The 16,584-nt window shown below is 36.7% G+C and overlaps 1 protein-coding gene across 1 annotated transcript in view; it reads right to left on the bottom strand.

Moving 5' to 3' along the window:
* Positions 1 to 2,901: 2,901 nt before the first annotated feature.
* Positions 2,902 to 16,584, bottom strand: part of TBC1D22A (TBC1 domain family member 22A) — a 140,923-nt gene continuing 127,240 nt past the window's right edge. The window contains exon 13 of the mRNA XM_033058598.2: positions 2,902 to 6,058. Coding sequence (XP_032914489.1) covers positions 5,930 to 6,058 — 129 coding nt within the window. The 3' untranslated portion in view covers positions 2,902 to 5,929. The remainder of the gene's footprint in view (positions 6,059 to 16,584) is intronic.

The following is a 16,584-nucleotide window of genomic DNA, read 5'->3' as shown; positions in this document are numbered from 1 at the left end:
AAATCCGGTTTTCCTCTGAATCCAGTGGAGAAAGGGTTTCCTTAGTGTCCCAAAACCTCTGTTTTTATCTTGGTAAGAAATGTTGGGCTCTTCCCCCTGGCTGGAGCAACTTCCAATGGGATGCAGTAATTTTATCAGTCCCACAGTGGGACTCAATGGCCACTAGCAGAAAATGACTCGCTGGAGGAAGGATGGGTTGTGAAAAGATAAAGAACAATGCCCTGCCTGGTTTCAGTGGATGGCCCATTAGCAGAATATCTGCTGTTGAGATAAGGATCACTGCCCCCACCCTCAACAGATGGTGATAGAATAGATACCTTTTATCACACTCTGTATTGTAATGTGTGGCTTATAATCGTGAAATAGTTTATTGTTAGCTGCAGTCTGAAAGTGCTTCTACAAGCACAGCTTTGAGCTGGAGTTATAGACCTCTTTTTTTGACCACAAGAGATGAAAAATTACCAAGTGTGTTTGCTGTTTGAATGAGATTTTATGAGTGAGATCACCATCTAACTATTGATAAGCCTGGATAACTCAGTACCTCCTGTGAGCTGTCATGACAGATATGTATTTTCTATTTCTGCTGCTGCTAAAAGAGTGAACAGAACTGATCAAATGGGCTGGTAGCAGGAACTTTTCACTGGAAATCTCAGATCTTTCTGCAGGAAGATGGAAATATATGAAAATACATAAGCTGAATTTCAAAAAAGCTCTCTGTGAGAGATTGCATCCTGAATTTAAGGATGAAGTTGTCTAAATACCCCAAGAGGCACATTTTCTCCTTTCTGGAAATCAGAAATTAATGGGAATAAAACTCCTCTATTCTCCCTGTTTGGTTTTGTTGGGTTTTTTTAGTTTTTTTTCTTTTCCTCTATATTTCAGAATGCTCTTCTTCCGATGAGGAGCATTTCTGAGAAGGCACAAGTAAGTGATGATTGGATAAGAAATTTCTGGAATAAAGTGGATTGGATCCCCAAATCCAGATCTCACAGAAATGAGATCAGTTCTGAAGGATACGTAACAAGAAAATCAGAAAAGTATGTATACTAAATCTTGACTGATTTGATAACAAAAACTGGCCAACAGACATTGCAATAGACTTCTGCTAGAACTTTTGGCCATTTCTGACTTACTTTTCTAGATGATTCTGTACTAGGAACAAAATGAATAACTGTACTGTAGGTCAGACTTTTAAGCTTGTGCCTGGGGCATGAGTATCCAAGCACCTCTGCCCATACTGGTTGCAATTTCAGACTTCAATTTTCTCTGATGTGGAAGCTTGATTACAAGAACAAATGTGGAAGCCCCAGTTCAAACAACTATGTACTGTGCACTTAATTCTTCTTTGGAAGTTTGTAGGAAATTCTTGTGGTCAGAAAAAGCCCAATTTTCAAAGCACCTGTCTCTGAGAAGCTTTCTCTAGCATCACATCTCTCAGTCTCTCATTTCTGGCACATGCATTGACTCTCCTCTGGGCTCCACACAGAAGACTTTGAAGTGTTAAAAGTCTTTGATATAGTGCCACAGCAATTTAATTATTTTCTCCCATGCTGCCTCAGCTACACTAAGCTTAAGGAATTAGATGGGATGCAAGATTTTAGCTTAAACTTATAAAAATGCAAATGATCTGGAATTAAATTGCTCAGGAACTTGACTCTCCATCATAGAATGGTAAGAAGCACTTGAGCTGCAGTTCTTTCCCATGGCACAAAATTCTGCCTGAGTGATCACTGGACTGGGAGCTTTTCCACCTCACCTCCTCTTCCTATCTCCCAAGAATTTAATGTGCTACAAACTACTTATCTTCCACTCCACTCTGTTCTCAAGGAGGAAGTGACCTGAAACACGGATCAGATTTTCAGAAAGTCCTTTCTGTTGTACTTCACATTTATATCCATGGGAAATCCTCCATCTGTCCAAAATATCAGTTTTCCAGGACTTCTTCTGCCCAAGGAAATCAACAACAAATACCAGTACATACCTTGTGACCCCTTGGGCCTTTATTCCACCTTCTTGATCTCTTCTGCTTTTGAAAAAACAATTTGAAAGATTTCCCACAGCTGATTTTATGCAGGATCTTCAGAGGATTATAGCAGATAAAGAAAGACAAGTTTTATTCAAGGTGAGAAACCAGCATGATTACAATTCATTGTCATTCAAGCAGGGTGCCTCTGCATCCCCTTCTCTTTTCCCCTGAATGTGTTGTGGAGCTTTAAAGACAGGAGTTATTGTCTTTGCCTTCATTGTATATTTTCTCACCAGACTCACAGAACTATTGGAAGTCTCCCACTAGCTTTCTTGATATAAGGGACCTGAGATACATATACATATACATATACATATACATATACATATACATATACATATACATATACATATACATATACATATACATATACATATACATATACATATACATAATCTCGCCCTGATAGTTAATCTGCTTAAATCATCTTAGCTTCCAGATCTTATTGACCCTATCACCTGTGTACTGTTTCCTCACTATGAGCTGAAGTTTCCCCTTCTCCTGCACCCCAGAGCAGTACAGAATTCTGTGCCTCCTCTGCGCACCTTGCCCTGATTTGCTTCACCTTCTCTTCAGTTTAATGCTGCTGTGGTGTCAAATCTACCTTCATCTGCCTTTTCCAGAAGATGCCCTGTATGTACAGGGTCTATGCACAGACACACCCTTGGAACTGGCTTGTGTTACCAGCTTGCACAACCTACAAGATACACAGGCAGAGAGTGGCAGAAATGTAACTGAGAACTGAGGTTCTATTAAAGAATTCCCTCTTCTGATAAAGGCTCTTGAGGCTGTAAAACAGAAACTCACCAAACTCATGCTTTGGCATAGGGTGTGATGCGTTTGAAGAAAACAATAAATACAAACTTTCCACTTTATATAATGCTTCATAAATATGTGTTTATTTCCTTGTCTTTCACCAGTTTTACAGTTTTAACCAGTGCCGCAGTGGTCATGGTTGTCAGAAGTATACAACGGAACTTCAGATAGTTCTATTCTGTTGTTATGAAATTAAAAACAAATTAATAGGCCTTTCCATATGGAACTGCACCAAAAAAATAATGAAACTAATTTTTTGTAACATATTACAGTTACATAAGATTTCAAATTACATTTCTATCTTATGCTATGTACTGTATTTACACAGTTAACCAATTTATTATTTACATTTTTCAAATTCTGTAGTCATAAATATTTTTATATTGTACATTCTAGTTTAAACTTTTATTACAGAAATTATTTAACACGCATTTCAGACACTGCAATTTCAATATTTCACATGAGTTCTAGGAAATGACTGCCTGTTTTCACTAGTGATGTGTCAAGATGCCTCCTTCTTCATGGGATGTAATAATGATAATGCTATTTCCTCTCTATGCAATATTTTTTTGGAATTACATTTTACCTGAGATGTAAAATTGTTAAACGTGTGGGCTTTTGATAAAAATTTGAAACTTTACATAAATGTTGGGCTTTTATTTGCTGAAAACTACTCCTATCTGTATAGATATATAAATGTTATTTATATATCTATATCATATTTTCCAGAAATGTCTATATCTACAGAAATAAACATTGGTATTACATTAGGAAACTTCCCACTATCCTTATAAAGCAATGTGCTCAAGTACAATATTCAACTTCTGACACAGACACAATAGTAAATGTGACCTCTAATGGCAATACTTCCTTCCAAGGAAAGCAAGAGGTACTTGTTGAATTTGGAAGACATGCCAGACAACTTATGTGGACCCAATGAAGGAACATTACATATCCAGTCCCAAAAATGTTATACAGGAGCATCTGACACAGCAGACAACTTTGGGTCAACTTTCCATGTTACATGTAACTACCTAAATAATATCTTAATAGAAAAAAGTTAATTATAGAAAACCCTTACAACTTAATGCTGTGTTATCTTCTCTTGTTACAATAATATGCATTTCTATTAACAAATGATTGCAGATACCAAGTTTAAAGCAAATGGTAATAGATTTCATGTTTCTTTTATTCTGTTATTGGTAGACACTGTTAGGCACAATATGACATTCTTTGTAAACATGAATTTTGATACATTAGACCACAAACTAAGTTACAGAAAGCAGTACACAGACATGTAAGAAGCACAGATCCATTACACATTCCAGGCACAAATGCAGCCACCTGGGAGGCCTGACCCTGTATCCATCACAACTGAAACACCCAGCTGACACCAGTAAAAAAGAAATGCATCCTTAGTTTCCAAACAGTCCAGCTTCTGGAATAATTCTCTTTTATATCTTCTACTAAAGATTTCATACAATTTTAAAATATAGATGGTCTCATAATCACATGTTGGTAAAAATGTATTTGACTTCATTTAACCTGAAAAACCTACTTGTTACAAAGTCTGTGTGAAGAACTAAGGCTCCTAAACAAGTAACTAACTCTTTTAGAAAGCCCTCTTCAAAATATGCATCTACATATTTTTAAGAAGTTGAAAATAATCTTTCAATAACAAATCATAAGAGAAAATCTCTTGAAGGTTTTTTATTTCCCAAACTTAAAAGTGCACTACACTTTCTGTGCAACACTGTGCAACTCAGGAACCAAACTGAGGAATAATAAGTTTGAACTTCTAAGTGTATTGCTTATTGCAACTCCCACCCTTCATAACCTGCATGTGTATGGTAGGCACAAATTAATATGAGTTATTTACATCCAACAAAGCAAATTAGAATTCTTATCAGAAAATATTTCTTGAAAAAAAATAGTGCACTTGAATTATGTAAGTTTTAAGAAATTATTCAGTATTCCATGGTTATATGAAGAAACATTAATTTCAGTCCATAAACTCATAGAAGATTTTTGTTCTTCTAGTGACCCATGAGCAATCTGAGTCTACAGTTATTGTTATTGGGAGCTAGCCCTCTTCCTCTGAATAATCAGGAGAAAAAGGTATTAAATTATTTAACAAAAGAGCTTTGGAAAGAGATATTATTTTTTCTCTTCTAATTTGCTAGAAATGGAGAATAAGGCAACAACTGAGATAAAAATATATCTTGCTTTGTAAACCAAGCTTCTTAATACATTTCTTAAAAGTGAAATTTCATGCTGAAAAATTGCAAGGCCTTAAAAGAGAAACTTTAATTACTTTGACAAGACCATGCCTTCTGTTTAATTCACTATTTTAAAGCACTCCAAAATATATTGAGAGGGATTTATTTCAGTATAATAGATGAGTCTTCAGATTTAAGTAACTCCTTTTTATGGCTAAAAAGCTTCTATAGCATCCTTCAAGGCTGAATAATGTTTAGAAAAATGCCACCAATTTCCGTTACAACCGTCTATATTCTTATATTATGGAAGTATTGTAACCTAATTCCATGGCAAAACAACAGATGGTGAGCTAATATCACTGTCTTTTGAGTTATAACCAGACCTCAGGCCTTGCTGTCTCATATGGTCTATATGATCATGGACAAGCTCTTTTTTGCCACTCAGAGTAGATAAATTTCACCGACCAAAACTAGTTTATAAAGTCATGGCAGGTGACACTGAAGTAATGACAAAATTATTCCATAAGTAGTTTTAAGTCTAAAGTACATAGAAAAATTGCTCAACATAAATAAGACAGATTACAATTCTCCTATTGAGAGAAGGGAAAAAAGAAGAAAATTATGTTATAAGACTTCTGAACTCATTTTTCATGCTGAGCAAAAAAATTCACTTTTAAGTTCATTCAGTGCTCGATATCCTGCTTTGTCCACTTCTTTGGTATTCCATTCTCATTCCTCAAATTCTAACAGAATTTTAATGGTCATCTTACTTCAAATGAAAGAGCAATGAGCTGGAAGCATAACCAGAACAACAGATGCCATAATACTGCAGAACACGTTGGTTCTAATGATTTCTGTCTCTTTGTATTCACTTCTTGTAATGATTGGGGGCATCCGCAAATGCAAACTTCAGTCTGTAGGCTTCTGCCAGGAGTACACTGATGTCTTCATTTCCCCAGTGTACTGTGGGCAAATTCTGTAAAAATATCAGTAACTCCTAAGTGAAAAGAAAAAAAGAAAGAAAGTAAATATATTTTTTCAAATAGCAGTGTAATAACAATGTATTACTTATACAATAATCATTTATAAGCAACCACTCATGTAGCACCTCTGTATCCCAAACAAATCTGAGATTTAGGTTTAGTGATATTTTACATAGATACTTGCTATTCAACCTTTCAGGTCAGAAATCTGCTATTAATTGTAGTTGAAATATGGTTATTTGCTAGATAATTTTTTTTGAGAAAAATAATCTGTGTTGTTGCCTATCCAAATTACATTTATGCTCCAGGGCATGAAGTTATACAATTGGATACATTTTCAAAATTATGGATGATTGCTAAGTCTGGGATTGTCTCGCACCAATGCAAAGATAAGCTACTTCTCTACTTCTACATGAAGAATTATTACATGAAGTAAATTATTATTTCAGTCAGTTGCAGTCAACTCCCAGGTTTCCCATTCCCTGCTGGTTTCTGATCCCAAAACACTTTCCTGTGGGTCAGCATTTCCTCTCTCATATTAGGTTTAGGTGAAATTCACTTCCAAGAAGCCTAAGACCAGAAACAGAGGCAACAAGAAGCTCACTGGACAGTGCCTCTATCTTCAGTTCTGATGAACATGCATCAAAATCCACCATGATCCTCAGTAGCACAAAACCTCAAATCCTCATCTGCAGGCTGAAACCTGCCAGCTCTAAGAGAATTCTTTGGAAGATCAGTTACCTCAAATTGTCTCCTGACTTCATGCAAATGACAATTTTTATAAGGTTCAAAATATAACTAAACTCAGGAAGTTAGTGGGCTCTTCAAAGAAAAAAAATTGGTGTCCCATAAGGTCAGAAACTCTCAAATGTGATGCAAAAGCCATCCTAGGCCAAATTTGAAGTTCATGAAGTTTGAAAATTTCCATAGAGCAGATCACCTGTCTCATGCTTTTAATTGCTTTGATAAACTGTGGTAAAACAGCAAAAGAGAAGTTTTGGATGAGTCACAACAAAATGAATGTGGATTTTTATGATGAGAGGTATAAGGCAATCTTAGGAATAAATGAAGTTGTTAAGCCTGCTTGTATCTTCTAAGTGCCCTAATTTTGCAGAAAAATTGCAGACAATTTGTGCACATTTGTATACATACATATGTACTTGTGAGGATGTGTATAAGTACATTTTTGTGTATGTCTGTTAAGATTTATTCTAAAGATCAGAAATAGGTGAATGGGAATGCAATTAAAACCACAGCCATTATCTTGTTAGAATCAGAATACTGCAGTATCATGTATAAGTATCCAGGGAAATTTTTCTTCTTCATAAGAATCCTATTTTCCTTGTTCCCCCTTCCTCTGCTTTCCTAGAAGATGGCTGTAGAAGCCCTTAGCAAGGATTCAGTGATTTTAGGAAGCAGACAGGAGCAGAAATGAACATTAAATGACTTCTTTGTGATTGTGAGAAAATTATTTTGATTTCATCTATTTCACGGTCTTGCTGTACTGGTTCTTGTAATGTGAAGAGAGAAAGGATAGAAGTTGAGCAGTACTGTATATTTAATTATGAATAATAAGTAGTAACACAACAGATTTAGCATAAGAATGTCTCTATTACACTTGAGAGAACACATTTTTAATAAATTGTCAAAATCCCACTCTTTTTTTAAAATTTCTATGTACTTATTTGACATTTACACTGACAACTGTAATTAATAAATTAGCAGTAGAGAGTAGGAGGGTTGTGTGGAGGGATCATAAATGCCTGCCTCCGTGGAAGTTCTTTTGTCCTTTTACAAAAGTAACTTTCAAGCAGCCCTAAGACACAGCAATTAATTCAATAAGCTTTGTAAAATTACCTATTTTACTGTTTGTAGTCTCAAGACTTTTCTGGGTCAGATTTCTGGTGCAAATGATTCATATTGCTGGAGCAGTGTTTTGGTTTTCTTTTGGACTTTGGAATATCCAAAGACACAAAATCTTCCATACCCATGCTATATGAAATTTATCATATAGCTCAAACATGAAATAGGACTTTTAGTGATGAACCAGTTCAACACTTCTACCATTAATTTCAAATTTGATAATAGTTCTCATCTGAATTAAACATATAAATAAATGGTAGAGTAATGCATTGACTGTCCAAGTCCACTTCCATTTAAGTGGGCATTTTGCCACTATTACCAAGGGATAAGACCAAAGTTTAAAACTGATACTGACTAGTGAATATGTGTTATAAATCCATGAAAAGTAACTGGCCAAAAGCATACTACTTGTATGACCATCTAAAGATAAGGTTTATCTTCCTGTGATCTATTACAAAGCTTCAAAACTTGCTCAGACAGAAATAAAGCTTACATTTTTTTAAAATAAAGTAAAAGTTGGGAAAAACTTTACTAAAGAAAATGTTATTTTCTTCAAATAAGATGATTTTATTTTTCTTTAACAGATAAAGAAAATCATGCTGCCTTTATTGCTGCATATAGAACATTCTTTGGAAATAAGAAAACTACTATAAAGAAACAATTAAAAACACCCAAAGTCTTTGGATTTTCAGAAATGTCCAAACACACTACTTAATATTTACAAGACCACATGACAATTTTGTCTAGAACTGCTAAATTCAGCATTTTACAATTAAAAAAAAAAACACACAACAAAAAAAACCTCAAGAGCAAGAATTACTACAAGTGACTCAAGCTTACTAATTTATTTTTAATTATCATACTTTTTTTATTTTTGCCAACAGATAAACAGGAACTACTAAGCAGCATATACATATAAGGCATGCATACTAACTTCTTAGCTTCATTTTTCTATCCACAACAGTATTAAAATATGAGGCACTCTTTGAAATATGATGAATCATAATGTGAATTAATATCAACTATTAAAAACTTGTAGGTGATAAACTGCCTGGTCTATTCCAAAGAAAACTGAGTCATCTAAAAATCAATATTTGTAAAATATTCCTGGAAGAGTTTTGTTTTCTGCTTAATTTAAGTGGTATTGTGATGACACCTGGCTGAAGAATCAGGACAGCCAGTAGATCATCATCCGAGCTGGGGTTTCTAAAATCCCAGTCCAATGTTTGTTTATACTTTGGCTGTATCAACAAAAAATATGCTAAAAATTATGTCCTTTGAATTTGGCAAATAGTGCCTGGTTTCCTGGACTCTCACTGGGAGGAAGAGCCCTATTAATGCCCTGAACTGGGGCCATCTGCCTGGCCCAGCCTGCAGCACAGCTTCAGCCCGCTCTGTTTGAGCTGTCTGCCCTCTCATGCCACACCAGGGAAAGGCATCTCCACCTCCCTCCCTCCTTGCCAGCCAAGCAGAGGAGCATCAAGGTACCACCTGGATTGGCTCCTGCCCCTCATCAAGCACAAAAAGCAAGGAAATTTTAGTCACAGTGTTACTACCACAGTAGTAGCTGATGTTACCAGGACAATGTGAGAAAACTGGCATTTTAGAAGAGAAGGCTAAGGCAGGATCTAAGAGCAGCTCTACACAGAGGGGGCAGGAAAGAAGAAAAGAGGTGCCAAGAAGCAATAGTAACAAGATGAAGCTAACTTGTCATAAAAAACCAATCCTTTGCAATGAGGGTGCTCGAGCAGCGTGCCAGGGAAACTGTAAATCTGTCCACTGAGATTGTCACAGCTCACCTGGGACACCCCTGAACAGGCTGCTCAAGCTCCAGTGCCAGCCTGGTTTGCAGAAGCAGCTTGCACTATGGACTTCCTTTCCACAGTCAAATTTTCCAGTGTTTTATTTTTTAAAGGATATGAGCTTAAAAAGAAAAGTAATCCAAAAGTGCAACAACAAAGCTAAACATTTACCCCTTTTGACCATTTCAAAAAACAATAAAGATATGTTTCCTGACAAGTAGAACTATGTATTTTGCATTTTTAATTGAAGGATATAGGGGGCTAGTGCAGCAGAGTTGCTGGGCTAGACTTTGACTAACTACAAATCTATAAATCAGACTGACAAAAGATCTGAATGTAAACTATATACTAGCCTTTGTAGGAGATTTCTGGTTAACAGTGATGTATTTAACCCACAATTCTGAAATAATTGTTCAGTACATTTGAAATTCAACATTTTCGTTACCAAAAGAAAACCTTATTTTTATAGAATTTCATAATATTTCCACAACTTTGACTACATTTGGATTTCCATGATACTTTATATATGTGTTTGTAAAATATGCTAAAACACTTTATATATAGCATGCTCAACTATGCTACTGTATATAAAGTATTTTTAAACACTTAGAAGCAGCTATATAGACTGCAATTTTTAAGTAAATGTATTTTCAAAATGTAATTTTTCTCAGATAATTAACATGTAGTTTAGAACTATTCTCTTCTCCTTGTAGTCAAGACAAGACAGTGGTAAACATGCTGGAAGTGCTGAGGTATAAAAGCACCTCTAGATGTATGAAGAGCAAAAGCATGAGGTTTGTGTTTTACACAGCACAACAGGTTAAGCAATGGCTGTTGTCAGACACAAAATTATTCTTGAGGGGAAAAATATTATCCCAAAAGATCCAGTACATATCTAAAATAAAGTACAAGACTACCAGATAGACAGCTCAGAAAGGTGATTCCCAAAGCCTTTATCCCCAAATTTCCTCTAAAATAAAAAATGTCAATGTCTGCTCCTTGTAGACTAAATAAAAACTGAATATTAATAAAACTTCACAAAATATATTTATAATAATTATTACAAAGTTATCAGCCTCTTTCTTCTCATTGAGATTTTAACCCTCAGCATATTTAAACAATCTTTAAAAATCCCAAACCCAGAGCAAAGAAAGTAAATTTTGTCATGAATCTGGTTCATGACCAAATCTCCTTACAGTCTGACATAAGCTATAATCCTGTTAGAAATACAATTTTTAGCATAAGATTGGCCAATAATACTGGTTATTTGGCAATGGCTATCTGTCGTTGTTATGCTATTTATTATCACCCGTACTCTGACTCCATATGTGGATCTTGAAGGAAGGAACATCAAAACCAGTTACAGAAAAAATAACATGTTGATAAGTTTATAAAACATAAAAGCATGATTCTAATGAGTAGAACACTAAGGTATCTTCAGTGCTAATCAAAGCAGTGTATTTACTTTGAAAAACCAGAGTTTTTGTCTGTATGAATTACTGACAAAGTTCAATTGCAAGGTTGTTTTATTTTAATAGAAGAAACTTAACAGGACATAAAATCCAGTAATAGTGTTTCCATTTTAGATAATATAAAATGTCAGTAAAGTTAAAATCAAACTTGAACATACTGAGGACATTAACAGAGTTAGTTTTTAGTGTCAAAACTGAGAAACAATCTATTAATTTCACAAATAAAGGCACTCCTAAAATGCAGTACTTTTCTATGAGAGTTGTTAATCCTTCCTGCTGTTAACTGCAATGTAATTGCAGCCTGAGTACTCCTGGTCTACCACAGCTCTATTTTATACTGGTAGGCAGAACCTACAATCTTACTGTATTTTATGATCATAAACTTTACAATATTATACTTTAGGGCTGTATATAAGCAACTTAAAGATAAATTAATTTTCAATGATTTGACAAGAAAATGCAAACAACTATAATTTTAATAAGAGCTGTATTACTCATTATGAACACATATAAGACACTGAAATATTTATGCTAGCAATTTGATTAAATGGCCCCTTTATGAGAGCTATTTCTACCTTCCAAAGTTGTACTTGAAATCCCAGAACAGAGCACCAACCTTTAAAGAACTAAAGAAGTGAAATTCTACTAAAATTTATTGAGAGTAATTATGGAGACAACCGAAAGAGGAAACCAATTATTCCCAGGGGAAAAAAAATACTCATTTATCTTTTTGATAATAGAAAAGAGAAGTAAACCCTATGTATGCAATAAAAGAAATCTAAATGTTTTTAAGATTTTATAGGAAGTTGCATAACGTTGGACCAGAGATAGAGCTGGATGATGATTCATACATTTGCATGCAACCAGATGTAACCACTATACAGGCAAAAAAGAAAAAAAAAATCCTTAATATAGGGATTATTTAATTCCTTTTTCCTTTGCAACATTCTTTTTCATTTGATTCCATTTGGGATTGTCAAGTGTGAAAGGAAAGAATGGTTAGTGCCGAGTGGGCATCCCCCATAGCCTCAGTCCCTTTCCCTGCCCTGTGGAGCAGACCGACAGATGTGCCAGAGCTACAGTGCCTCACACCCTCTAAGAGCTGCTGGAACCAGGCTGGCACAGTGCTGTGCCATGTTAACCTCTAATCCTCTTCCCAGATATTTAGGATGAAGGATACCTGCTGCTTTGGGACTCAGCCAAGCTCAGTACAAATCCTCCCCCTCCAGCCTGCTATCAAAGCAGTAACTGCAGTGGCTAGTGACATGAAAGCACAGGTCCAGCACACACTGCAGAGCCTGGATGACCTTGTTCAGCTGCCTTAGAGGTACCTTTCCCTTCTCTCTGCCCCTTGCTCTTGATATGGTAGTGCATCAGATGAATGCTGCTCTAGCTCTGAGTACTCCTTTCTTGAGTACTGTTTCCTGCAATAAGTTCAGCAATAATTCCTGTGCTGCTGTCACTTGTTCTCCAGATGTCCTAACCTGCTACACAGAGCTGCAAATAATGAGCTCTATTTCTGGAGTGCTGTGCATCTTATTAATTACCTGTGTCTTGAAGTCAGAGAAAACATTTCTTTCCTGTTGGGCCCAGCTGGAATTGAGAAATACTAAGATTTCAAAATCTAATATTAAAGAGATAGTATGAACAGGTCACCTACTGCAGCTTAAGAAATATTTGCTGCAGATACAGGTTAAGAGGCATAAGCGGACCCAGCTCCTTGAGTGGTACAGCTGAATGCTTGGGCTGCTCCCTGAGTATGGAAAGCACACAGCAGCAATGGCTGAGGTAGCACAGAATAGTCCCTTTTGGATCCTGGATGCAAAAATGCCTTCCTGGTTCCGGTAAGCTCAAAGACTATGGATGAACTGAAACTTTGATAAGCACAAGATGGGGCAATACTGATTTAACTATGCTAAGTGGTAGGAGCATTGAAGTCTGCACTGGACATAGTCTGAATGATTTCAGAGACACACTCTTGGCCAGCCATAAATCAGTGTCACTCAAAAACTTCCACCTGGAATGTGAAAGTTTAGGGGAAAGAAACAAGAGTCAAAAAACCCCGACCCAAGTATTTACTCAAATACTGGAACAGTGAGCTTCCTAAATTCAGTGCCAAAATCGATCTTTTCTTGCACATTCCTTTATTGTGCATTACTCACATTATGCTCCTAGAATTCCTTGAAAGAAACTTTAATTCTTTCAATCAGTCTTATACATCATAATTTTGACCTTTTATCACACACCACGACATCTCAATCAGCAGACTATAGTACACAGAACTCAGAACAGTAGGAATCTAACTACAGAGAAAAAATGTTATTCAGAACTCCAGCTAGACTTGATGCATCTTAAAATGAATAGTTTTTTTAAAATCTAAATATTTTAAAGGTTAATTTCTGCTGCTACCATCTTACATTCACCACCTCAATACACAATGGTTCTCAACAAGTATAAAAAATACATACTTTCATTCAAATACAGCATAAAATATATATATATTATATTATTATATTATATTATTATTATTATATATATATATAAACATGAATATATATATTTTTATTCAAATACATATTTTAATTCTTAATTTCAAATGATCAATCTGCCATCAATCTTATGAAAACATAAAGAAGTATGCTATTCTTATAATTAATTTCACATTCCTTTAAGAACTTCATAGAAACACACCTCAACATCCTGAAAATGAAAGCTTATGGAAAGATGACGGTTTTATCATTTCCCTTTCATGTTTTCCTTTTCATGACTACTGAAAAAGATTCCAGGACTCAGCACACTAAACTAGCAATTAAAGTCCTGTTTCATCAGGTATCATTAGCAACCTTAATTGCTGATCATAAAGTATGTGGTTCTAAAGGACTATGTCAGAGAAGCTGTGCTGAGCTTCAGCTCACTTAGCTGAAGAAAAGATTTACATCTTTATTTCCAAGAGTATTGGTTAAAAAGAACATTAAAGGACCACATCTCATCTGGTATTATAGGTAGTCTTCTTACCTTGCTGTCAAACAAAAACCAAACCCACAAGTAATCTCCATCTCTAAGACAAGAATCAAATTTGCATGCTAGATCTTTTTCTCAACTAAACTTTCTATCCACACGTTATTATCTCAAATTTATAAGACAAGGTTAACAAGTTGGAATCAAAGCAAGCATTGCCACAGAATCTAAAGGATTTAAGTCCCTTCCATCCCAAAACCTTCTATGATTCTATGATATTCAAACACTGATTAAAATTCAAACTTAAATTGGACAGTCAAACAAAAACAGTCCTAGATTCTTTCTCACATTTAAACTAGAGAAAACAGAATTTCCATTTTACATATCTCATATGGAAACTGAGTATCTCAGGAAGCTTCACACTTGTATCCAGGAAAGTTTCACAGTTGACAGAGCAGTTCCAATAGAGCTGACAGTTCCAACTGCTACAGCTCAGAACAGAACAGCCCTGAACCACTCTGATTATAATTTTTGTCATATTGTTTTATGAAATATTGTTATATTGATGGTATTTGGAGATGTGTACTTCTTATGTACCAAAATACAAATCATAACAAATAATAAAAAGCCCATGTTTGTCATTTACCACTAGTTCCATCCAAAACACAACAAATAAAGGAAAACAGATACAAATATCCAGAGTATAAAAAGTCATATAGATTAGTTGTCATTCTATAAAAAGAAAATCCAAACAAAATCCATCCAACACAGAATGTAATGTTCCAGTTAAGGCTGCAGCAATAATGGCAGAATTTAATTTCTAAAATGACTTACCAATAAGTTACTATATTCTATCTATTTTTTTTTCTGTAGTCAAGCAAGATCAAAATATTTCTATACCAGATTCCAAGAGAAAATTTAAAATTTTGCCTCTTCACAAAGTCCATATGCTAACCACTTTTCTTGGTTTGCTTTTCCTGACCATAATTTGGCAATGCATTTTAAGTAGGACAATTCTACAGCTACAAATTCACACATATTTCATTTCCTTATCTACAATGATTTAAATTTTTAACACTGTAGTATGAATAGCTAGAAGCTCAGCCACAAAAAAATAAAAAAAAAAGAAGAAAGAAAATCATAAAGAAGAAAGAAAATCACCAAATTAATATAATGAGGCATAGGACAAAAGTGTACAAAAATTGTATGCATTTTTAACCTTAAGTAATTATTGCATTTTGACAAAATGCTGTAAATTGTTCTGAGTAAAATCTCATCTTGTTTTAGAAAAAAATACTAAGGATGGCTAATACAAAATTACCTGTTTTCTATAACTTAAATAGTGCAGCCTGAGTTAATGTAAGTTTTACATCCAATAAATGTATCACAGTGCAGAGCCTACTTAAATTACTGTATTTTTAGAAGTAAAACAAGTAGTCCTAAACACTGTTCAAAAGGAATATTGTCAGTATCCTAGGGGATATAGGACTGAAAGGCCATTTCCATTACATTGCTCAATCACCACCAAATGAAGCCACATTCTGGTGTTTTGTTCTGAATTACAAACAATCATTCCCCACTTGCCATGTCAAAGCCCATAAAGCATTTGTGCACCTCTAAGAGACTTAAGGACAGCAGTACAGAGGACAATGACTTTGTAGTGGAAGAGACCTTCATGAAGACATCACAGTTAAAGGAAACAACCTGCCCCATCTGACAACTGGAAATTTCCCAGTTACAGTAGTTTCACGAATACAAGCCGCACGGATTATAAGCCGCACCCCCGGTGCCTCGACAATGTTGCTGTCTTTGTCAATAGATAAGCCGCACCCCGAATATTAGCCGCACTTTCGTTCGTCGCCAGAATCCGTGCGCAGCTTTCACAAATTGGCCAATTAGTAAGAGGATCGCGGCATAGCGGGCTTTACTGGCTCGGGGCGGGGCCAGGCAGGCTCGGCCCGCTCATGGTTGCCGACGGGGCCGGGTGGCCCAGCTCAGCGCCACGGCTCGGCGGGGTTGGCCGGGTGGTGCTGCCGCCGCCGCCGGGCTCGCTGGCCCCCCTCTCCCGTCAGCACCGCCCCGCTGCCGCGTTCGCTCGCCCGGCTGGCAGGGCTGCCGCCGCCGGGCTCGCCGTCCGCCCCGCTGCCGCTTTCGCTCGCCCCGCGCCGCGCCTCGCGAGCGCCGCGCCCGCCCCGCGGCGCTTTCGCGGCTCGCGGTTCGCGGCTCGCGGCTCGCGGTTCGCGGCTCGCGGCTCGCGGTTCGCGGCTCGCGGCTCGCGGCTCGCGGCGGCGCTTTCGCGGCTCGCGGTTCGCGGTTCGCGGCTCGCGGCTCGCGGCTCGCGGCCCGCGGCGGCGCTTTCGTGGCTCGCGGTTCGCGGTTCGCGGCTCGCGGCTCGCGGTTCGCGGCTCGCGGTTCGCGGCTCGCGGCTCGCGGCTCGCGGTTCGC

The sequence above is a fragment of the Catharus ustulatus genome, chromosome 4 (assembly GCF_009819885.2).
Source record: "Catharus ustulatus isolate bCatUst1 chromosome 4, bCatUst1.pri.v2, whole genome shotgun sequence".
In the NCBI taxonomy this organism is placed as follows: domain Eukaryota; kingdom Metazoa; phylum Chordata; class Aves; order Passeriformes; family Turdidae; genus Catharus; species Catharus ustulatus.
Note: the sequence above shows the minus strand (reverse complement) of the source record. Positions and strands in the feature narration are given on the sequence as shown.